Source organism: Synchiropus splendidus, chromosome 8 (assembly GCF_027744825.2).
Source record: "Synchiropus splendidus isolate RoL2022-P1 chromosome 8, RoL_Sspl_1.0, whole genome shotgun sequence".
NCBI classification, from domain to species: domain Eukaryota; kingdom Metazoa; phylum Chordata; class Actinopteri; order Syngnathiformes; family Callionymidae; genus Synchiropus; species Synchiropus splendidus.
The window spans coordinates 10,331,054-10,353,810 of record NC_071341.1 but is presented as its reverse complement, the minus strand read 5'-3'; the positions used below and the strand labels follow the sequence as shown (position 1 = coordinate 10,353,810).

General features: G+C 42.4%; 2 protein-coding genes across 9 annotated transcripts; both read right to left on the bottom strand.

The window, feature by feature from the left end:
* Positions 1-4,909: 4,909 nt before the first annotated feature.
* LOC128763964 (TRPM8 channel-associated factor homolog) lies at positions 4,910-10,334 on the bottom strand. Its single transcript, XM_053873270.1, has 11 exons — positions 9,703-10,334; positions 9,116-9,332; positions 8,738-9,038; positions 8,136-8,437; positions 7,288-7,462; positions 7,131-7,225; positions 6,812-7,022; positions 6,509-6,745; positions 5,392-5,615; positions 5,216-5,329; positions 4,910-5,152 (listed from the first exon to the last, which is right to left on the bottom strand). The coding sequence occupies exons 1-11, from the start codon at positions 10,332-10,334 to the stop codon at positions 4,910-4,912; spliced, it is 2,751 nt and encodes a 916-aa protein (XP_053729245.1).
* A 1,688-nt stretch (positions 10,335-12,022) lies between these two features.
* On the bottom strand, positions 12,023-22,714 carry LOC128764207 (TRPM8 channel-associated factor homolog). 8 transcript variants are annotated; one of them, XM_053873773.1, is made up of 13 exons: positions 22,508-22,714; positions 21,316-21,433; positions 20,561-21,244; positions 19,604-19,820; positions 19,228-19,519; positions 18,099-18,400; positions 17,857-18,031; positions 17,691-17,785; positions 15,046-15,256; positions 14,732-14,968; positions 12,889-13,112; positions 12,702-12,815; positions 12,023-12,628 (listed from the first exon to the last, which is right to left on the bottom strand). In XM_053873773.1, the coding sequence occupies exons 3-13, from the start codon at positions 21,199-21,201 to the stop codon at positions 12,386-12,388; spliced, it is 2,751 nt and encodes a 916-aa protein (XP_053729748.1). In that variant the 5' UTR covers positions 21,202-21,244; positions 21,316-21,433; positions 22,508-22,714; the 3' UTR covers positions 12,023-12,385. The 8 variants fall into 8 exon arrangements, with proteins under 8 accessions (XP_053729748.1, XP_053729751.1, XP_053729746.1 ...); XM_053873776.1 differs by having other exon boundaries at positions 20,561-21,222; XM_053873771.1 differs by having other exon boundaries at positions 21,333-21,433.
* Positions 22,715-22,757: the final 43 nt, after the last annotated feature.

The following is a 22,757-nucleotide window of genomic DNA, read 5'->3' as shown; positions in this document are numbered from 1 at the left end:
TAGGTTGAGGGTGAGGTCCTGGGCAGAGGGTTATAGTGATGCGCAGACTACACAAAGAAGAACCTGTGTGTGTACGTGTTTGTGTGTGAAGGTGGGATTAGTTAATGTATCATTGTGAGGACCAATTTGAGGATGAAAACCGAGGCCATTACAATTGGGTGTGAGTGTGTGTGTGATGACAAAACAATTGTATGCAGTGTTTTATAGAGGCATGTGGAAGTCACTTGTCAGGGCAATGTGCTCTCTCAATGCTTTCCTTGTTTGGGTTTGAGTGACAGGAGCTGCGTGCCTTTACGACAGATTTGACCCAAGTTGAACTTGAATGTCCAGGGAACTATCAAGGACAGAGCTATAGAATAATATTTGCAGTCTAATGTGATTTTTAACATCTCAACTGCTTCTCAGCGCAGGATTGAAACCAATTACTCTCACAATTGTTAGTGGGAGAAGTATCAGTGGCAACATCATTGGCACATTTAAATATTTGAGGGTCGAAATTCCGAACTCGTGAGACTAATAATTCACAATTTAAATAAATCTGAATCCTGAAAAATGAACAGCATAATTTCTATTGGTGAAAATTTAAACTGCCGGTTCAGCCGAGCGTTGCTTCACACTCGAATGGAAAAGTCCGGCCCACTTTCTTGTTTGACAGTAAGAACAAGATCCATTTAGGCTTTGTTATTAATCCTGTCAGAGCCATTCCAGGCGTGTCTGCGATGGAACACTGCAAAAAAAAACTAACGAGATTAAAGATATTAACACTAAAACCGAACAGTAAATGTGCAATATTAGTGTCATTATCTTTTCATGAGACAAGACATCTTAATATAGATTAGCTCTAGTCAAGACACAAGTACATCAAGTACCACCTGTAAGGCCTCAAAATACGCATGTTCATACAGTAATTCATGTGAATTCAGTCTCTGAATAGAATTCGTGAGCTGGTAATACAATGGAAAGCGTATGATGAATTGAATGGTTTGGCAAAACTAGGTCTTGAAGCCGGGATGCATGACGGAGCATTGAAGACATATACTTGACAAATCCTGGCACCATAAAATCGAGTCAAAACTGGTCAACGAGGAACAAACTAGGGCAAATTAGGGCAGACGCAATTTTCACAGCTCAATAGGATAAAAGGTGGCGCTTAGAGTTCTGCAGCACTCTTGACTGATGCTATGTTTATATGTGCAGTATCGGGGTATTTTGGAGAAACACTGGCATTTCTTGGCCTTTCGGCCTCCCACAACACCCTGTTTTCAATGAGGGAAAACAACATGGCAGACATTTTGGGAATTTTTTTGTTTGTTTCGCTGTGCAAACTGGGAAAAAATGGGAGTTTGAAGTTCTTATTTGTCGAAGTACACCCCTCACTCCAAAACTTTCCTGTCACATGTTTACTCTGAGGTTTAAAAGTTGGCGAAAAACTAAATGCACAACAAAATAAATGCGCTCCAACCTGTGAAGTGAGAAGGAATAACTTTTTTTATGAAGTAAGTTCAGGCAAAGAATGATAAGGATTTGTCTAGAAACACAAAACTACAATAAAAACAAGTGAAAGAGAAGTGATAAAACTGTTATTGAAAGTAAATAAATAAATCATGATATATTGCTCACCCCTTTCCGTTCCTATTTGTTTCTGCAAATAGCCTGGCAAAATAACTTGCAAGTGTCAGTAGCTACAGTTTTTCACAAATGAATAGGGGTTTTCTATAGGACTATTTGGCTGAGGTTCCTTTGGTGGTGTGCCTCGGGACCTTTTCAATGAACCAGGGATACCATGGCTACAAAAAGGTTGAAAAACACTGCCATAGAGGGCAGCTAAAAGTTTTTCTGTTTCACACCTCTCGGCCGTGAGACACTCAGCTTTAATACACTTGCCACATATGGTGGCATTAGTGTATTGATTAGAACATTTTATGGCAATATTTTCATTTACACTTTACTTATCTTAACTTATTTTGAGTTTATTCATGAAAAATAAAATATTTTATGACATTTAGACATTTTATTATATTTATTTTCTTCACAATATTCTTCATGTTGTCCAATTTTCTCAACAATTTGTATCAAGGGTATTTTTTTCTTCTTTCTTTCTTTAGTAAATTTGACGAACATGACTTGCATCGGGTTCTGCTGCCGGTTGGACGTTTGGATGACAAATATCTTGATCACTGATCACGTGGTCTCATGTCGTTTCACAAGGTTTTGGTTTGTTAGTTATTGAAGACAAATGAAATCAGTTATTCTGAAATCAGTACTCACAGTAATGAATCATTTCTACTCCTTGAATGGGCCCTGGACCCATTTGTTCTGGAAAAGAGAAATTTCATTTACATCTGTGCATCTGTATTATCGTTTCTTTGGTATCAATGAAGATTAATATTCAGATTCAAGTGTTTAGTTCTTGTTCAAATCTGCAGTGTTGCGACTGTGTTCTGAGTCACAGTCGCTGGCCACCTCACTTTTCATTGGTAGGTTGCTCGACGTGCATGTGCAATCTTTCAAACTGAAAAATGAATTGAACCCAGTGTGATGCTTCCTCAACATCTCTGCTCAGAATTTAAACCGACACTGATAAAGAAGTTCACCAGTGTTTGCTAGCCTCAACTTTCAGCCGAGCACGTTCATCTGTAATGGTCCATTTTCTCACATGAACCGGCTCAGATAAGTGACCTGGACGACAGAGCAAGCAGCGCATCCTGTTGTGCAGCGTCGACAGAATAGAGTGACAGGAGATTTGATGTCAGACAACACCTGTCCATTAAGATTTATAGTGGATCATCTTGGTGCTTGGGAATTACAGCCTGTACTTCTACAGCCAAGTCAAACCGACAACAACAAAAAGAAGTCTGTCAATAAAAGCATGCTCCTTGGCAACAGATATTCAGATTGCGCTCCAGATTAATGAAGGTTCACATGGTTCAGCTAATCCACCTCACACCCTTTTAACAGCTTGCAGAACAGCAATTATCCAATCACTGTCAGACCTGTGTCATTAATAAACCCAAATGGAGACAGATGAATGAGCTCGGAGGAGTTCAAACTGAATCTGTAATCCCTAACAGGAATGACAGTTAGGTCTGAACAATGACTCTTCTAAGACAGGCAGTTTCATCACCAGACACATCCTCAATCGATGCAAAAAAAATGGTATCAATAAATTGTTATATTGGCGAAATGAAGAGTGGTAGGGAAGCAACCCTCTGGTGTCCCTCACAAAGACATACAAACTGAAGAGAGTCACATATTTAAGAGGAAATGAAGGCCTGACGCGTGCTAACCTGTTTGGCCCTGCAAAAAATGTACAAAGCCATTTATCAAAAGAGCGTGCAGTGGTATGTGTCAGTGGTGATGGCTGGATGGACGTTTGTGTCCCCTGAAGTCATCTGTACATATGAGCTGGAATATATCTGCAGTCTCAGATATGAGAAGGACCAAATGGAGTCATACTTTTGAGGTGAAATATGTCACAACTGCTGATAATAAATATACTCAAGTTCACTTTACATTGACATTTAGGAACAGGTGTGTTTAAAAATAGCTCAAATGCAAATCAACATTGTTACTTACATGGTCACAGGCTGCACGGAACATTGACAAGTGAAGGACAGGGGAGCAAAGCCGCTGCACTCGACCTGTACTGTATGGAGAAACATATACACATACGTCCCTTCAAAATAAAAGCAGACTCCCAAACAAAAATTCCCACATGCTTTTGTTATTGAAGGGGTTCCAAAAGAAGTCCTTTACTTTACTGCTTTTGTTTTCAAACAATTTATTATCATGTTGTTACACATTTTGATCCCAACACAGAAGGGTTGGTGTATGTGATACGGACTGCACAGAATTATTGAGCTAAATGCTGAAGGGTTTTAGAGCCCAGACATTCAAGGGCACTGACATATCAAACAGAACTATGAATGATGACGGTGAACATTACATGTAAATGAATCAGAATCCTTTTAGTCTGACGTTTCAGTGGAGTCCTTGAACGCAGCACAGCCAAGTGGGATAACTGGTCCCATATTTGTGTGGGGCCTCCTCTTGGCTGGACCACATTCCAGCTGTGATCCCAGACCATAAAGCTGAGACAAGTATGTTTCGTCTGGACTTCGCTCCATGATGGTGGGGGACACCCTCTTTTTATGGACATGTCCTGTTTTTGAGAGCTAGAGCTTTGGATCTTCTCACTCTTAAACATGTTTCGATTGTATCTGTGTCTTGCAGAAAATGTGGTTTTAATTGTCTCATCTCCACCTGCAGTTCGAGCAATGGGGGCAGGGCAAAGAATGACTTCAGAGTTGTTGTGAACAGTTGCGTTTTTCTGTGTTGTTCTTTTCTGCAAAGTATTAAAAATATATATTAAGGTATTATAGGGTTGGGAAACCCAAAAGCAGGAATGGCCTATATGCTACATATACATGAACAGTAGACTTCAAAAAGTTTTTGGATTCAGTATCTGTGTATTACAAAAATCTGTGTATTGTGTAGACTTTCTCTGTGTATTTTGTGGGACTTCTGCATTTTACATTTGAGTTCATTTGCCTTTGATACTTTGTTCATCGGGAGATACTGCAGGAGTACTGCAGCATAGAATGTCAAATTGTGAAGACCCAAAGTTGAAAAGTAAGGGTACTGTTTTCTTTAATCGTCTTTATTCATAATTGAAATGACATCACACAATATTCGTACGGTACACAAGTCTGAAAATAGCATGAAAACATGATCAAAAAAGCCCCGTCATTTTAGTCCCAGCCAGAATCCACCACAATGTGCATCAAGATGAGAGTCTCTGACACCGAAATGTACCAGCAGATTTAACGTACAGTGACTATTTTAAGTAGAGTGAAGCACGAAGATCCAAGTGAGTAGCTATAGTAAGACGTTGTCTTTGCGTAGGATGTCAGTCGTAGTGGACCATGGGATGATCTGTCCACGCAGGCAGGTGGCAGAGCTTCTCCTCCGTGATCGGATCTATCGGCCAGCTCCAGGCTTTGAAGAACTCGCACAGATTCATCCCCACAACCTGGGAAAAGGTCTCAGCGTACAGGTTCATCTTCCCTTGGTTGTCGGCAGGAAAGCTGGTCATGTTGTGGTAAGCGGCGAACACATTCTTCACCGCGTCCCAGCCAAACTTCTCCTGGAGCTGCAGGAGGGACAACATGGATCGCTTTCTTTGCACACGATGAAACAGATGACTTATACTGACCTGCAGGTATGTCTCCAGGGCCACAAAAACAGTCCAATCCTCCATTTTTCTGCCTTTTTTCACATGCTGGTCCAGCTGGGCCTTCCTTTTCTCCGGGGTCAGGCCTGGGTAAGCCTGTTCATGTGGTATATAATAGGTTTAAATGCTGCATGGTGTCATAGAAGAAGGGAACTCACCTTAGCTCTGGGGATCTTAAACACTTCCTCGTGCACGTACACAGTCCAAATGTTGCAGGTGCACTCTGTGGTGTGCGGCTTGAACTCCCAGCATCCTCTCTGCTGGTTGTGGCCCAGTTCATGGATCGGACCCCACAGGCCTTTGGACATCATGTGCTCGATGCTGACCAGCTGAGCGGCTGTGGGCTGGTGCGACATGATGGGATACCCAGCATGCATCAGACCTAAAGTCAGGAGTAAAAGAACACACAATTTTTCTGGTTAATAGTATGATTGTATTTATCTTTTATTTTAGCTGGTCTTTTTTATCAATTCAAGTGTAAAACATTTTTATTTTCACAGTGTTCACAGGAGTACAGGTGCGTTCATATACAGCATGTGTATGTGCATGTGTGCTTGTACTGTATAGCTATACTTGTGGGGACCAATTCTTGGAAACACGGACTTCTTGTGGGGATCTTTTGCTTCTGTGGCAACATTTTAGCCGGAAGCCAGAAGTTTAAGCCGCAGTTTGATGTTTAAAACTTAAAAATAACTGGATAACTAATAGAATTGAGTTTAAGCTCGGTCAAGAGTCCTGGTTGAGTTTAGCGTTCCCAACCAAGATAGGTGTGTGTGTGTCTGTGAGAGTTTACTTTTGTTTACTTTTGTCTCTCAGTGTGTTTAATCCTCAGGGAACTTGGTGTTCTTGGCTGATACTTTGGTTGCTAAATTCAGGGTGGGTTAGGTGATTTGCAAAAAAATGGTTTGGCAAGCTGCTATTCGAATTCAGAGTCCAACCCTGTATCTTCAGCCTCTCCCCTGAGGCCACATCCCTGGGGCAGTGTAGCGTTGATTCGCTTTTTTTCGAGGGGCAAACATTTCAAACAGATGATGAATAAATAAAATGAATGGATTTTTAAAGTATATGTTTTCCTGGTGATTAAAACACATTTTTTTTACTGTGAAATATTAAGATCAGGCATGAAGGTGAACAATATAGTGAAAAAAATGCCCCTCAAAGCAAAGATGAAATTCAAATTTGTGCATTTGGGGATGTTTTCAAGATATTCAACATATTTTCCTAGACACTGGATGTCACATCATCAACATCCCATGGTCACGATATCTAAGTTACCGTGAGAGATCTGGACATCCGTCACAAATCTCTCTTTGCGGAGGAATTTCGTTGGGATGACGGCCAGATCAGCGATCGCCTTCATGATGCTGTTCCAATGTTCCGCCAACTCTTCAGGCTTCTCCAGTTCCCGTACAACTCTGGAGGGAACAGTGAGGATGATGTTGTCGAACTCCAGCTCGGCCCAGGGAGCCGGGGCTGACCGCAGCTTGGACCAGTCTTCTGCTGTGGTGACGCCTGCGGGGAGCACAATGTAAATGTTAACAGCCAAAAATGACTAAAAAATAATCCTTTCAGACTCACCAAATTTGTAATACGGAGCCAGCACAGCCAACTCCACTGTGATCTCCAGCTCACTCATCTGGGTCTGGTGTGGAGCTACGAGGTAGATGAGGCCTCCGTACAGGTTGTACACCTCAGTCTCTCGTGCTGTTACCGGGAAGCGCACACAGACGCGCGGTGGCCTCTTCAGCAGGTCTTTTCTCAAAGTGTCAGCTTGAGACCCGATTTGGATCTGAGAAAACATGCGAAGTGTGAACTATCTGACTGAACATGTGTGGAGCTGTTTTTCCTCTAGAGTTGTCGGAAAATCCCAGCTATATTCGGAGTATCTTGGTCGTACCTCCCACCCCTTGTCGACGATCTGCTCCGGCACAACTACAGAGGTCTCCATGCCGGGAGAAAGGTAGAGCCCAGTACTGATCCATTCTTCTCCTCCTGTAGCACGATATGCAAGTTTTAAAACAGTATATTCATAATGACTCAGTAATTCCACTCACCTGTCGTGTCTGCATCCACTATGACTTTGTAGTTGTTGACAACAGGCAGGGATGGGATGTCCTTAATGAGGTGGGGCAGCAGTTTGTCACGATTGGGGTGGGCTCTGTATAACCCTGCTCCCATGTGCAGCAGTGCGTGATCTTTGGCAGTGGAGACCGGGGTGCTCTCTGTCACCTGGAGGTTTGAGATGTTCTCACGTTTTCACTCACTTTTGAACAAGTGAAATATTGTTTTTGATGCTAACAAGCTAGTGAGTAAATAAGGGAACTGATAATCGGATTTACTGTGTATATACAGATTATCTATGCAAGACCCAGGCACACGATGAGGCCTTTGTCTGAAGAAAATGGAAAACTGCAAAAACTGAAATAATTTTGGGACAGCTACTGTTAGAATATGTGGCCAACACTTGGCCTATTAATTCATAAAAGAAAGGAAAAAATGTTATTTAAATTAAAAATTTATTTTAATTATTTCACTGTTAGGCTGTAATTTCCTTTTTTTCCCTTTGTTTGTCCCTATGGCACTTTTGTTTAATGTTAACTTGTTTTACATGCTTTTAAAATTTTTGCCTTTCTCCAAAACTGAAATATTTTTCCATATGTTCTTTGTAATCTTAGAAATTATTTATATTTTGTTGGCCCCCAGAACAAACCCCAAAAAAAAAAGTCAGAACTTCTTAAGATGTTCAACATTCACAATATTGTCATAACTGATATATATATCGAGAAAAAGAATCGTCTAATAAGAGTTTTCACATCATATCAAGGCGTCCACACAACACTGTAACGCCCTGTCAGAAGCCCACCCCTGATCTGTACTGACACCAACATGTCCTCCATCTCACCTGAGGTAGCCCACATGTCTTCACCACGTCTGTGATGACGTCCAACAGCTGAGAGTAGGAGGCACAGTGGTGAGCTTTCATCTGCAGGAAGACGGCAGAGTCGCTGCCCAGCTTTTTCAGGTTTGCCTCCTCGTGTTTGGTCAGGTCCGTTCCTTGCGTCATGTGAGCAGTGAAGTGGTGGATCATGTGACGAAGGTGGTAAGCCTCCCTGATGTCCCGGCTGGGATGAGGAGCCTGGTACACTGCGTTAGCGATCATCTTGCCCAGAATGCTCACCCCCATCTTGTACAGGAACTTGTTAGCTGGAAGACAGAGAAATCTCTGGAAGCATTGAACCTGTCAGCACAGTATATTGAAACACATTCACTCAAGTCATATAGAGAGCATTCCTTAAGTTCAGAGGGGGTAAGACTTAAATAAAAACTCACTAAAATGAGTAGCGAGGCCAAGAGGCCACTAGACGGCACTCTCTGCACTAAAACGCCTCACGTTATTTTTAAACAGAGAGCGTGATCCACTGAGCTCTGAATATATGGACTAAAGTAAATCATTTCAATAAATGTTTATGGTCTTTATCAGCTCTGTTTGCTTCTTCGGTTTACCTGGGAAATCGGTCAGCACATTCTTCTTTCGGTACGTGTGCGCCCAGTACCAGCCTTGGCCTCCGACCAGCATCCCTCCTCCCTCTGCCACAAACTCCTGGAGCTCTGTTATTTTGTCTTCGTCAATATAGGCTTTACACACAAACACGCTCAGGTCTTTGCTGAAGTCTCTCTGCTGACAGTTGATCTCATAACTGGTGAAGAGGCTGTAGACTCTTGGGAGCGTGGGCGAAACTCCGATGGTGCCGTTCCGACCTTGGTCCAGCCAAGTCACAGCGTTCTTCCAGAAAGGAACCAGTGACTGTGGATGAACATAATAAACATAAACATTCAGCAAGTTTTCGTAGCTTTTTTTCCTACCAAATCCATTCGTTGTACCTCAGCTCCAAGCAGTCCTTCTTGCCCGATGACCACAATCCGACCTTTGCCGTAGTGAGCTCCAGCCAGGAAGGTCTCGCCGTTTTCGGTGGCGCCGATGGGAAACGCCTTCGGCCCGTGAACCAGGAGTTCAGAGGGCACATGGGAAGTGACAAGATTAAACTCTGAAATACCCTGAAGCAGAACCTCCAAGTCATCTTCAGGCCTGTGCCTGACCCTACAAATGAACAGGAGAAAAAGAGACACATTTATTGCTCTGCTACTCATTAAAAACCTTACCTCCCCATTTTGACCCACATGTTATACAAACAAAAGAGGCATTAAAATGCTACTGAAACCTGGTGAGAACCAATAATACAGTAATATAACTAATACCGTTCACTACTGCCACCTGCTGTCTTATCGAGGTCATTATTATCAATAACATTTTAACAGAGGGGGAAAAAAGCAATAAATTCCGAAGATAAAATGTGGGACAGAACTTTCGCTGGAGGTCTGCACTCTCTTTCAAGGAAATATTTTTCTATTTTCTGCTCGTGTAATACCATGAATTCCATGAAAGACCATGAAAGAAATTGGTTACTGACGCCAAAGACTTCCAGGATGACGGGATCTGTGGGGGCACAGGCAGCAGCTCAACAGTAGCAGGGTGTTGGGTGAAGTAGATCCCAGCCACACTGGTGACAGCGTTGGCTACGAAATGGAACTTGGTGTTTTCTGCTGGATTTTTTTGAGCGGCGTTCTCGTCGTGCCCTGCGATCAGAACTCCCCCTCCACACCTCAAGAACTCCACCAGGTCTTCCTCTTTTCCAGAAACAGATTTGGCGTCAGTCACAAACACGGCGAGCTCCAAGTTCTTGTCGAAGCCATCCACAACAGTAGTTGGGCTGCAGGATTTGCTCAGGCTGTCGGCGACTGCCTCGACGGTCTGGTGGACCCCCACTGGACGGTCGTCGGTTCCATCTCCCTGCAGCCAAAAGACTGCGTTCTCCGTCAGAGCGGGGAAGGCGGTCAGGAAACCCTCATGACCCAGGACTACAATTCTGCCGGAGCCGTACATGGAGGCGGCCATCAGGATTTGTCCGTGGCTGTTCATCACCAGTGGGAAGGCCCGATCTCCAACCAGATCGAGAACGCTCGGGACGTCAGACCCACGGATGTCCAGCTCAGTCAAGCCCTTCATCAGGGAGCTGTAGGCCTGGACGTGCTGGCTCGACATGATGAGGCGGTCCAGACTCTCAGTCCAAGCTGATTTGTTGCAGGACTGTGGTAGGCAGATGTGGAGGTCCTGTTGAGAGGAAGAAGTCAGGACAAGTCAAGATGTCTCAAGTCAGGAGTGTTAGCAAACCCTTGTTGGTCAATGGATGATCTCTGCTATAGAGGGCAGTGGAAGTGGTGGAGCTGAATGTGATCTTCTCACAGTTCTCCTCACAAGTGAAGTGTAGTAGTACAACTCCTTAGAAATTGCTTTGAAGCTTTATGTTTTAGATTCCGTAGAGGCCACAGAAACTGAATCTCAGAGTTGTGTTTGTGCAAGTTGCCTACTGTTTTTCTATGATGGCATATGAGTTGAGACACATCTTCACTTCTACATGTTTACAGATCAGACTTTCCCAGGCCACCATGTCATCGCTGGACTGTCAAATGAGGCAGCCAGTGCTGCGTCTGAGCATATATGTCTTTGGCTGGGCCTGAATATTGACACAGAGAGGAGGATTAGGGGAACTAGAGCTACCTGCCACTTGAAAATAGAAGTTTGCATGTTGTTGCTACCGAGGGTTTGTGATGTTAACAAGGTCACCTTGTGCCTGATGGTTTACATAATTTTTTTTCAGTGTGTTGACTGCTGAGAGACGAGAGAAAGCGGATCCTCAGAGGACACAAGTCCGGCCTGGATTTGTTTGCAGTGTGAATATTAGAAAGAAGACAAAAACATCATATTTCAAAAAAGTCGGAAATGATACCTGATTATTATCAAATAAACTCATAGTTTATTGGTGAAATGTATTACTACACAAGATGCAGTTTGGAATCTTAAACTTGCAGAACTCACATTTACATGTCTTACAATTGCAGAAAATTGAAACAACAGATTTCTTGTGAATCTATAATGAAAATATAATAATAAACATTTTTACATTTGCTCTGTGTGTGTACTGAAACACTCATCATCCAATTGTAGTTGAATGAAGATGGGAAACACTACAAAAAAAAAAGACTGTAACCAGTTTGTGAAAAGCTGAATCATAAATTGAAAATAAAGGATGCGCTACACTTCAGTTGACTCTCAACGATGAGTGAGGATGAAAGAAGAAGTCCCCAGGTTTTTAAGTGATGGTCGCCAGCCTTGACACTCAGATTGAACAAGTGAAGTGAGAGGAGGATCAGTGAGGTACCTTACCGTAACAACCACGATAACAAGCAGCCACGCAGTCCTCAAAGCCGACGGCTTTAGCCCAGCTGAAGTCGCTCCGGCGCACAACTGACGGTGAGGATGCCGCCTTATCATCTATAGCGAGGGCCGACCCACCCAATAAATAAAGGTGCAGGTTGTTATGGCTCGGTGTCAGTTATTGGAGAACTTCAATATTGATTCTGTTATTTTCAAGGCAAATATCGGGCCATATTTTGTTAGCTGTGGCAGCTGACAATGTTTTTATATACTGTACATTTTCATGCCTCATTCATTTATCTTTTTTTTCCTCAGAGTTTTATCACTTCAAAATACACATTTACAAAATAGTTTAGATGTTTCAGTAGGTTTCATTATGGCAAAACATTTTTTAGCCAACCTCCATAGATGTTTGGAAAACAAAACAAAATATATAAATAAATATAGTATATATGATGGATGGGTGCACTGGTGTTAGCAAACATTGCACGATGAAAGACTCATGATTCCTACTCTTTATTCTTTTTTAAAATCATGACATTCCCTTATTGTGTACAAGGTACAAATCAAGAGCTTCAGCTTCAACATCAAAGCACCAAATTAAGTTACAACAAACGCACATGGGAAAAGCCATTTTAAAACTAGAACCTATTAAACTAAAAGCAGCACCAAAGGCCTGTAGTTACACTATGTCACTGACTATCCGATTATTGCACTGATCATTGCACTTATTGTAAATAAAAAAGCCTAAACCTTCTTCTTTTTCTCCATGTTTTGCTCTTCAATACAGACAATGATAAAAGGAGAATTAAGAGCCAAGATAAGAAAATACATTTTTTTCCGACTTTACATTGGGATCTGCAAGTCTGAAGTCCCCCTCACTTGTAGCGGGCCATGGGGTGGTCGGTCCACTCAGGCAGGCTGGACAGCTTCTTCTCTGTGGCCGGATCGATCGCCCAGCTCCAAGCTTTGAAGAACCCGCACAGATTCATGCCCACAGTCTCAGAGAAGGTCAAGGCGAACAGGTTCATCTTCCCCTTGTTGTCCTTAGGAAAGGTAGACATCTTGTAGTAGGCAGCAAACACCTTAATGATTGGGTCCCACTCGAACTTCTCCTGAAGCTACGGGGGAGAGCGTCAGAGGATATCACTACCGATCAGCAAAACGTCCTTGGGTTCTAAACATGATAGGTACCTCGACGTAGGTCTCCAGAGCCAACCACATCGTCCACTTCTTGAGGTTCCTGCCTCCTTTCACATAGGCATCCATGCGACATTTTCGTTTGGCTTGGGACATGGCCTGATGGGCCTGAGAGATCAAAACAATTGCCGCTTAAGAGGTGCAATAAATAATCCTAAAATAAATAAAGGGGGAAGGTGACCTTATCCCGCTGGATCCCAAAGACTTTTTCGTGCACGTAGATGGACCAAAGGTTGCAGGTGCCCTCTGTGGTGTGCGGCTTGAGCTCCCAGCATCCTCTCTGCTGGTTGTGGCCGAGCTCATGAATCGGACCCCACAGGCCTTTGGTCATCATGTGGTCAACACTGACCAGTTGAGCGGCGGTGTGGCGATGAGTCATGATGGGGTACCCAGCATGCATCAGACCTGAACACAGCAGTTACAGTGGATATAACGTATAATCTTCCACAGTATGCAGCCAAGGGACACCCACACGTGCACGGGGAAAGTGAACCCTAAATCTGGACTCAAACAGGACCATTTCTAAATACAAACCTGGATGACCTGCTCAAAACAAGGAGGTTAGCTGAGGTGACACTGAGGAACGCCTTTCTTTTCCTGTTGGTGACAGCAATCTTAGCACACAAGCTAAAACAGGAAGTAGTGTCCCCCACTCATGTTTGGTAGCACCATGAGATGCCCAAACCTGTTGTCTATGTTCTTCATTTGTTCTCCACCATCCCTGCAATAATGACTGGCTATAGTGACCAGCCGAGGAACGGTCATGAGCCATGGGCAGGTTTTTCAAGAACCTAATCTTTATCAAACCAAGGCACTGACTTCCCTGCATCTTGGTGAAGAGGCATGACTTCAGATTCACTTCCTACTTTCCACAGAAATCATGTTACTTCATACCAGTCTGTCCAACTGTCGTCATGTTTGGACCTGCCGATGGCATCTGTGCGCAGTGTTGTTTACAGCAAATAAAGTCATTTCAATTAGGATGTCTGCATGACATTCCTGTGTCATCGGACCGGATTCAAGCAGACGGTGACTTGAACCAGTCTAAACACAGCGCAATGCAACTGCAGGAACAGAGTGAAAATTTTGGTGCCAAGGGAGAGTATGTCATGTGTTCGTTTCACTTAACAATGGTCTGTGAAAATAATAAAAAAATAAAGTTTGGCCTCCGTTCTGGTGATCTGAGTGTCAGTGTTTAGCCACTTACCGTACTGACCACTCACAGTGTTTTACTGTAGTTATACCCACAGACCACTAGGTGAAAACCCATTCCGCCAGGTTAAAAGAAAACAGTGTAAGAAAAAAAAAAATCACCAAACAAAAAAAAAGTCACCAACTCATGAAGCTTGGTGATTTTTTTTTTGCCCACTGTTTTTTTTTCAGGTGGAAATGGGCTTTCACCTAGTGGTCTGTCAAGAAAAGATTGTTTTCTTTCTTTATTAAGTGAATGCAGCATAGGGAACTGTCACGATCCACTTTTTCTCTATGTTTACTCTCTATCTGTCGTATTTTGTCCATTTTTGAATTATCTTTGGATCACCTTTTTGTAAATGCTGGTGCTCTGAGTTTTGTATTTTTGCTTTTCCTTTGTCTCTCTGCTATGGTTTTCTCTTTGTTACTGTTACTTTTTAACTTGTGCGTTTGTTTTGACGACCTCTATAGTTTATCTTGTGTTTTATTGTTCATAGTGTGTGTGTTCTCGTTTTACAGACTCTGCTTCCGTTCTTTCTCCCGGTTCGGTGATGCCTTTTGTTGAGTTTTTGTGAAATGAAACTATTGTATTTGACCCGCAAAATTGTGGTTTTTATCCTTTTATCTTCTATCGGTCATGGTTGGTTGTCATTGTGATTATGAGGCTTAACAAGATGCGTAAATGTCTCCGAAATCATTTGTTCCCTCAGTATTTAACTGCCCTGGCACTTCAATTCATCATACTTTGTACTGCAACTAAATCGTGACTTGATTTTGAGTTTCAACTTTCATGTACCAAAACAACGGTAACCACGAGTCTTAAATCCGCTCACCATGTGAAATCTGCACGTCGGTGACAAACCGTTCTTTCCTGGGAAATTTGTGTGATGTCCCTGCGAGGTCGGCGATGGCTCGCATGATTTTGTCCCAGTGCGCCGCCAGCAGATCTGGACGGTCCAGGTTTCGGACAACGCTTGACGGGACAGTGAGGATGATGTTCTCAAACTCCAGCTCGGCCCAAGGGGCAGGGGCTTTGCGCAGCACTTCCCATTCGGCAAGTGAAGTCACACCTGAGATGAAAACCAAGGAAGAAGGGTAACTGTGCACTGTCAGCTAAGATTCCTCACCGTGTCATCAAACATCTCACCTGATTTAAAATACGGAGCCAGGACTGCCATTTGAACGGTGACCTCGAGCCTGTCCACTTTGGTTTTGGCCGGGGCGATTAAATAAATGAGCCCTCCCCACAGGTTGTTCACCTGAACCATGTCTGAGGTCACAGGAAACCTCTCATACACACACGGCGCTCTCTTCAGGGGTCCTGCCTTCAGGCAATCTGTTTGACACCCAACCTGGATCTGAAGAAGATTTGAGGGCAATGAGTTTCATTCTGCCAAAAACAAACATTATGTGCGTGCTTGAAAACTACTTTTGTTTAACCTCACTCAACGTCTCCATGTGAGGCCTCAACTGCTCAACTTCATTCTCACGCTCACTCAACACTGCTTCAAAGTTGAGTCAAGAACAGCCCAGTGTGCTTCCTGAACTCTACTCTGGTTGGCTCCTCTTAGTCAAACAGTTGTTTTTTTAAGGGCAAAAAAGTCATTAATTTAAAATAATGTGAAGGAAATATGTCCAACATTGGTAGTCCCCTTCCAATATTTATCAGTAATATGGTAGATTATTACATTGCAGACTACCAGGATGCCGCTCTTCCTGTAGAAAGAAAAAGTGCCTACTAAAGTCCAGTCAGTGAATGCAACACTCCACATAGCCAGCATCTTGATGACTCTCCATGCTGAAAGTATAGGGGTTATAAAACCCAATTTTACATTTTTTTCCTCTTTTTGTCTTGACATGCAAAAGTCAATTTAATGCCTATTGTTTGATTAGAATCTGCAGAGTGGACCAATACTAATGTGACAGATTAAGATTCAGATTTAACAGGATTAGGATGTTTTTTTTAACCCTGTGTTTTGCAAGATAAAAAAAAAAAACTAGCAACAAAAGTGTAAATACACAAAGGAGAATAAGCGTGGCAAATAAACAGAAATAAATGTGGTCATATAAATGAAAGCATGTTAAAATTTTGCACCAGCGGGACAAAAACTGTTCCTTTAATCTGTCGGTTGAAAAAATTGAAAAAAAGTTGAAAAAATATCGTCATCTATCTTTTAAAAATCACTGTTGTCCTTTCCCTCAGATAGTTTGGTTAAATCCTTGGCCTCTTCTGACATAGCAAGGAATATTTCAATACGATAGCAGGCTTGAGCTGTTTAACACCAACATGACACTGTTATTGTGATCTAAAAAAACTGGTTGATGCTGAAATAAATTGTGTTACATAAAGATGATTCATTTTAGTAGAACCTACTTGGCTTACAAGGAACATTTACTTGTTTAAAAAAAGAGAGAGAAGAAAAGAAACAGGTTGAAATGGAGAAAGATATGAAGACTTTTACTTCTGTTTATTTGACTTATTTTCGCCACTTTTATTTTCGAAATATGGTGTGTGTCTTTCCGGGATGACCTGAGATGGCTTCATCAGATGGGCTGATGGAGCTTCATGAGAGCTCAGTAGGTGGCGCTCTCTGTCTTAAATGATGTGAGGTTGAAATAGTTGTTCATATCAAAGGATTTTAGAGCAGGGAGCGCCATCTAGTGGGCTCTGACAATGAGGAGGCGGTAACATGGAGCCTCTTCAGCCTATCCCCAGTTCTAAGGCCGCGCCTCCTTGCGAAGAGCCGGCCAAGAAATGGTGGGAGCTTCTCCAGACAGGATGTGATGCATGAGTCACCACTGGATTGAAATACAGAGAGTTGTTTGTAGTGAGTGTAGTAATTTTGGAGATACTTGAGGAGATGCTCATTAATCTGTTATCAAGTCAGATCTGCTGTGTACGATGATGAATCCCTGTCAGAATAGCATAGCACTCTAGTGTTGACAGAAGAGTGAACTACTTCATATGCAGTGATCGTAAGACTTGACACGATGCCTGAGTGAAATGAAACACTTGATGACAGCACTAGATATGAGCGAGGGAAAACGTCATCATGACAGTGTGACAGACGCTGTCTCATCCAATGAACTGCAATACAACCCCAAAACATATACTTACATACTGTACATACTGTCTTTCATTGATTTTTTTTTTCATTTTTATCTGTTATTCAAACTTTTATATTCTTCTATAAATATTGATTTATTACATTTATTTTAGATTTATACACTTTATGTTGTGTCATACAATAACTAGCGTCTATGTCGAGAAGTCACAATGACAGGACATGGGGGTGGAACAGTGCTTGCTTATTCTGGCAGTGAAAAAAAACCTACAGGCTTAAAAAAAGGTCTATAATTTAATTGAAAAAAAAGTATTTGAGGTAGGAAAACGTCTGCATGGCAACGCAGATAAATAAAGACAGACATTTAAAAAACACAAAAGAAAAAGTAGTTTGTCCACTGTAATGTATTTCTATTCATATTCCCCACATCCATTTATTTTTCCATATTTACCTCCTCACTTTGGCACTCCCAGTATTCCATAGATTTGGAGGTACAATTGCTTGTTGAATCCAATAGTGCGTGCTAAACATATTCATTCGCATTTTTCCATGCCTCAAATTGCATATCAAATCCCAATGAAAGTACTAAGTGGAGCGCTTTGCCTGTGTTTAAGTATGTGCTGTTCATGGTTCACCCCTGTTTTTCAGCAATGATGAGGACAAGTTCCTGTACATCAAATCTAGTCCAGGCCTGAGTTAGAGGCGTGAGTCTCCCCAAACGTGGTACCTGCCATCCCTTGTTGACAAGCTCCGGAGGTATAGCCATGTAGGTCTTCATTCCGTTGGCGAGATAAAGACCCGTGCTGACCCACTCACCCCGACCTGACACACACAGAGAAATGAAACCAACACATCCACAGTAACACGCCAAGCAAAGAGCAAGTGAAACCAACCTCCAGTTTTGACGCTAATTTGGACTTTGTGGTTATAGACGACGGCAACAGGCTCCAGGTCCTTGATGAGGTATGGCAGGAGCTCGTCCTGGTACGGACTGTACTTGTAGACTGTTGAAACCACCCTCAGCAGGAGCTGATCTTTGGGAGCTTTCACTGGACATTTGGCATTCACCTCAAACAAACCAGATCAATGTGAGTGTCTGTCTTTGAATCGTGGACTCTCTTAGTGTGGGACTCACTGGAGGGATGCCAGACGTCTTCAAGACCTCGGTGAGCACTGACACCACCTGCATGTAGCTGCAACAGTCGTGCGCCTGCATGTGCAGGTAGGTGGCGCAGTCAGCGCCCAGCTTGGTCAGACAGCCCTCCTCATGTTTGGTCAGCTTTTCTCCCGTCTTCACGTGAGCAGCGAAACGATGGAGAAGGTGGTGGAAGTGATAGTAGTCGGTGAGGGCCCTGCTGGGCGCAGGGGCCTTGTAGAGTCCTCCTCCAATTGTTGATCCCGTCATGCTCAAGCCCACCTTATTCAGCAACTTGTTCCCTGAAAGCAGGGTCCATTAAAGCCAAACACTTGGTGGCTAAATAACTCTCAAACCTTAATGTGAGTTTAACAAGACAGTGAACAGAAATAAAATCTTTAGCCACATGCAAAAGGTTCACATCATAAAATAGACATCGCATCAAGATTAAATAATCTGCCTTTACTTTGTATGCGCTAAATGTGTCATGTGTTCAACAATTCATAAATTAAAAAAAAAAGCCATTTTTTTCGCCCTGAGCCGCATGCTCACAACGTTGATATAAATCTGTCCTGTGCAGTGAAATCTCCTCACAAAACGTTCTTTTCAAGTTTTATTTGATGATGAAAAAGTCAAAGAATGTTTTATTTGTACAAGTATGTGGCTTCCTCTTTGACTTAAACAAAGAAATCTTTGTTTAAAAAAATAATGTCATGCATGTGACATTCAAAAAAATAAACATATGCATGTCACTTCCAGCGTTCCGTACTCAGTAGTTAAATTACTTTGCATTAATTTAACTTTAGGTGTCATAGCGCAGAGTCATCAGTAGGTGGCGGCGTGAACCCAGGTCAGACATGGTCTGCAGCACAATACAGCAGTGCACAAGCATTTTACAGTTTAGATGACACATTTGACAGTGCTGGTGATGCTTAAGAGTTCATCGTGGTCAATAATGTGTTTATTCTCAACACAACCAGCAGAAAGTGCTTCTTGTTTCTCATAGCTTCAATATTCCTCTATAGCAAAAGCACGTGCACAATCTCTGCTCTCACTGTTTAAAATGTGCTCTGCTGTGACTGCACAAAGTAAATACTGCCATAGTACAGGTTCAGGTGCATTATCCTACCTGGAAAGTCTGTCAAAACATTGTGTCCCCGGTGCTTCTGCGCCCAGTTCCAAGCGTGTCCGGCCACCAGCACACCTCCTCCCTCTGCTACGAATGATAGGACGTCCTCTGGTTTTGAGAAAATGGTTGATGGCACAACGTATACGCTCAGCTCCTTCTTGAGGGCGGTTACTTCACACTTTAAACCGCATTTGCCCAGCAGCTTGAGATTGCGAGAGCTCACTATGCCAACAAGGCCTTTCCGGCCTTCGTCCAACCAGTGAAGGGCATTCTTCCAAAACTGAAAGAGACTCTGGTTGATCGGGACATAAAACCATGTCGTATTAGTGGTGTTTAAAGTGACAACACATTTGATAAGGCATCACTGTCATTTTACCCCTCTGGTCAGAAGGCCTTCATGTGTCACCACGATGATCCGCCCCTGACCATAGTAGGCTCCGGCCAGGAACGCTCGTCCATCTGGTGTTGTCCCAATGGGGAAAGCAAGGCGGCCGTGGACCATGATCTCAGAGCAAATCACTCTGCCCTGGAGGTCAAAATCTTCCACACCCTCAAGAAGGAACTCCAGGTCATCCTCGAAATTATTACCAATCCTGCAGTTGGAAAATAACATTGACTAAAGATGTGTTTTCATGAAGGAAAGCATCGTGCAGTTACATAGAAATCACACGAATGACGGTCTGCTGTGTGCTATGAACCTTCAGTCAACTGCGATATTAAACTGTTATGACTAGTAAAATTGTTTTTCATTGATTTTTTCCTACAATTTTTTTCTATTATTCAATTTTTTTAACATCATTGAACAAATATTGATTTATTCAGATCAGATTCTTTCATATTATTTTTTATCAGATTATCCTTTATATTGTGTCATAAAAAATAAATATGTGGAGAGGTTTAAGATTGATAATCGTTACAATGACAACACATAGGGGAGAAACAGTGCTAGCTTATTCTGGCAGTGAAAAAAGGCTAAAAAAAGACAATAAACTGGAACTGATTTTTCAAAATGGCATCTAAAAATCTACAGCAAAAAGACATCAAATATATATATTAATAATTTATTTATTTTATTATTGTTACGGTTTGCACCGTCCAGTCCCTTGTCCTCTCCCTATCCTACACATAAAAACAGTGCCACATCTAAAAGAACTTGAAAGTTAAAAATATAATTTTTGCTTATCTTAAAATGAAGTTACTTCATTTCTAGATCTTTTTAAAGGAGCCATTATGTTCCACTGCCACTATTTTTGATACAAATGTGCGATGTCTGTATGAACATGTACTGACTGAAGTGGCAAACACAGACGAGTGAGGAGAGATGCTCGCTTACACTGAGTCCATCCAAGTCGCAGGGATGTGAGGGTAGACAGGCATGCACTCTGCAGCCCCCTTGTGCTCAGAAAAGTAGATCCCTGTCACACCAGAGACCTTGTTCCCCGGGAATAGGAGTAGGGTGTTTTCTTTAGGGTGCTTAGCAGCCCAGCTCCAGGCCTCCCCTGCGATCAGCACTCCCCCTCCCTCTTTCATGAAGCCCACCAACTCATTCGCATTGACAGAGTCGGAGTCAGTCACATACACGCCAAGCTTTAAGCTCTTGTCGAAGTCCCCCACAACTTTGGCCTCGAAGTGGGACTTGCTGAGATTCTTAGCAACTGCTTGGACGCTCTTGTGGACGCCCACTGACATGTTGTCACTCTTATCCCCTCGAAGCCAGGTCAAAGCGTTGTCGATGAAATCTGGCAAGCAGGTGAGGTACGCCTCGTGACCGAGCACCACAATCCTGCCATGGCCGTAGAGCGAGGCAGCCATCACCACCTGTCCAGTGCTGTTCACCGCTAGAGGAAAGGCATGGTCTCCGATCAGCACCAGGCTGCTGGGGACAGCAGCTCCACGCAGGTCCAGCTGTCTCAGGCCTTTCATGAGGGCCACGTAAGGATCTTGATGGTGGTCGTGGGGCATCTGGCTGCACATGGTGAACAGGATTCCCAAACACTAGACAAGGAAGGTGTAATGTCTGTAAAGTCACAAAAAATGCAAAAATAACAGCACAGCTTTTCATTCATTACAAAGAGACATATACTTCACCTGAGATGAGGCAGTACCTGGACTAGCTAGTACACTTTCCCAGCAGGTCAAGGCTTCTGTCAGGCTGAGCTGTAAGTGGTTACAGGTTAAGGGAGTGAACAAGGGAGTGTTCAGGTGACTGGAAAAAGAGGAGTGACATAGAAGACAAATACATTAGATTCATTAAGGGGACAAAGACTTATCTGCCCACATACTAAGATGTCAGACATATTTGCATTTCATACCAGCTCAGCTGAAAGAGGAGACACCCAGATTGTTTGTGCCAGCGAACCTGCTCATCCTGTTCCAGTGTGCGGTGAAAAGTAGTGCAGCAGCTTGTTGTTTTCGGTGCCAAAATATTATATAAATATAATAAACATTGAATGTGAAAGTCATTGCAGATGATGAGGATGAATCAGGGAAAGAATTTCAAGACAACATTCCACTTCAGTTCTCTCACCCAACTTGTTTACTTTGCACTTTTCAGGATGGTTTTATGGCAACTTGTAGTGCCTGGATTATATAACTGTAATAATCAAAAGAAGAGGCATGGGCTTTTATTTATTTATTTTAACAAATATGCTTAGTCTTTCTTTTTTCCCCGTCAAAAACAGCATTCTTTTTGTCACCACCCAAGGGATTATTGTTCACTTATTGGCTACTAACAACACCAGTGAACAATAATATCTCTCATTAATAAAAAAAAAAAATCACTTCAGTTCATTCTTACAAACAGTAGCAGAACGTTTTTTGATGTTATCTTGAGAATTTCAATGGTAAATATAAATGCTTTATTAATAATAAATAATTAAGATCCGATCAGTCAATTTTAAATAACCAATGCATTATTGTAGTTATTATTGTTAGCTTGTAGGTTAAGTACTTCCCCTACATTCTTGTAGAGATTCCTGCTCATTTTTTCAGAGGTTGAGGTGCTGAGTACCATTATTATTAAAATAAGGTACAGAATGATGCGTTTTTGTTCTTTGTTTCTTTTAAACGCAGGGGCCAGTTTTGCATCGACATCGACCGAAATGTGGAAAATAGTGAAGTCGTTTCAGAGAGAGTTTCAAGAGACGAGAGAGTTAAAATGGAGTATGACTGTATGTTTTATTCAACTTTCTGTCACTTAAACGTCCGCGATAACCGAAGTTAAATAAGGTGCAAATAAATATTATTAGGCACGAAGCAGGTGAAGAGAACCTGAACTCACCTAATCCTACTTCCTGATCCTTCGTCTGATTTTGAATATTTGTTTGGCAGGGCGGGGATTTATTTCCAGTTACAGTCGTGCTGCTCGCTTAATAAACAGCTGTCATGTCGGGACAGCATGTAAATCACTTAAATATCATACCTACACCTTGTTTGTTTCATCATAAACCACCACTGTTTTCGTATCTTTCATTATTGTAAGAGAGACTACAGCTTAGCCGACGCAGAAGCCTGCCACGGAACCTTCATCA

Bases quoted from the DNA above. Each gene is read 5' to 3' on its own strand.
- LOC128763964 (XM_053873270.1), bottom strand. From the start codon at position 10,334: ATGTCGAGCCAGCACGTCCAGGCCTACAGCTCCCTGATGAAGGGCTTG. The intron at 7,023-7,130 runs GTACGACCAAGA...ATGTTTTCTCAG, and splicing joins TCGTCGACAAGGGGTGGGAG to ATCCAAATCGGGTCTCAAGC. The intron at 6,746-6,811 runs GTGAGTCTGAAA...TGCTCCCCGCAG, and splicing joins GGCTCCGTATTACAAATTTG to GCGTCACCACAGCAGAAGAC.
- LOC128764207 (XM_053873773.1), bottom strand. From the start codon at position 21,201: ATGTGCAGCCAGATGCCCCACGACCACCATCAAGATCCTTACGTGGCC. The intron at 19,821-20,560 runs GTAAGCGAGCAT...TTCCAACTGCAG, and splicing joins GCGACTTGGATGGACTCAGT to GATTGGTAATAATTTCGAGG. The intron at 15,257-17,690 runs GTACCACGTTTG...AATCTTCTTCAG, and splicing joins TTGTCAACAAGGGATGGCAG to ATCCAGGTTGGGTGTCAAAC.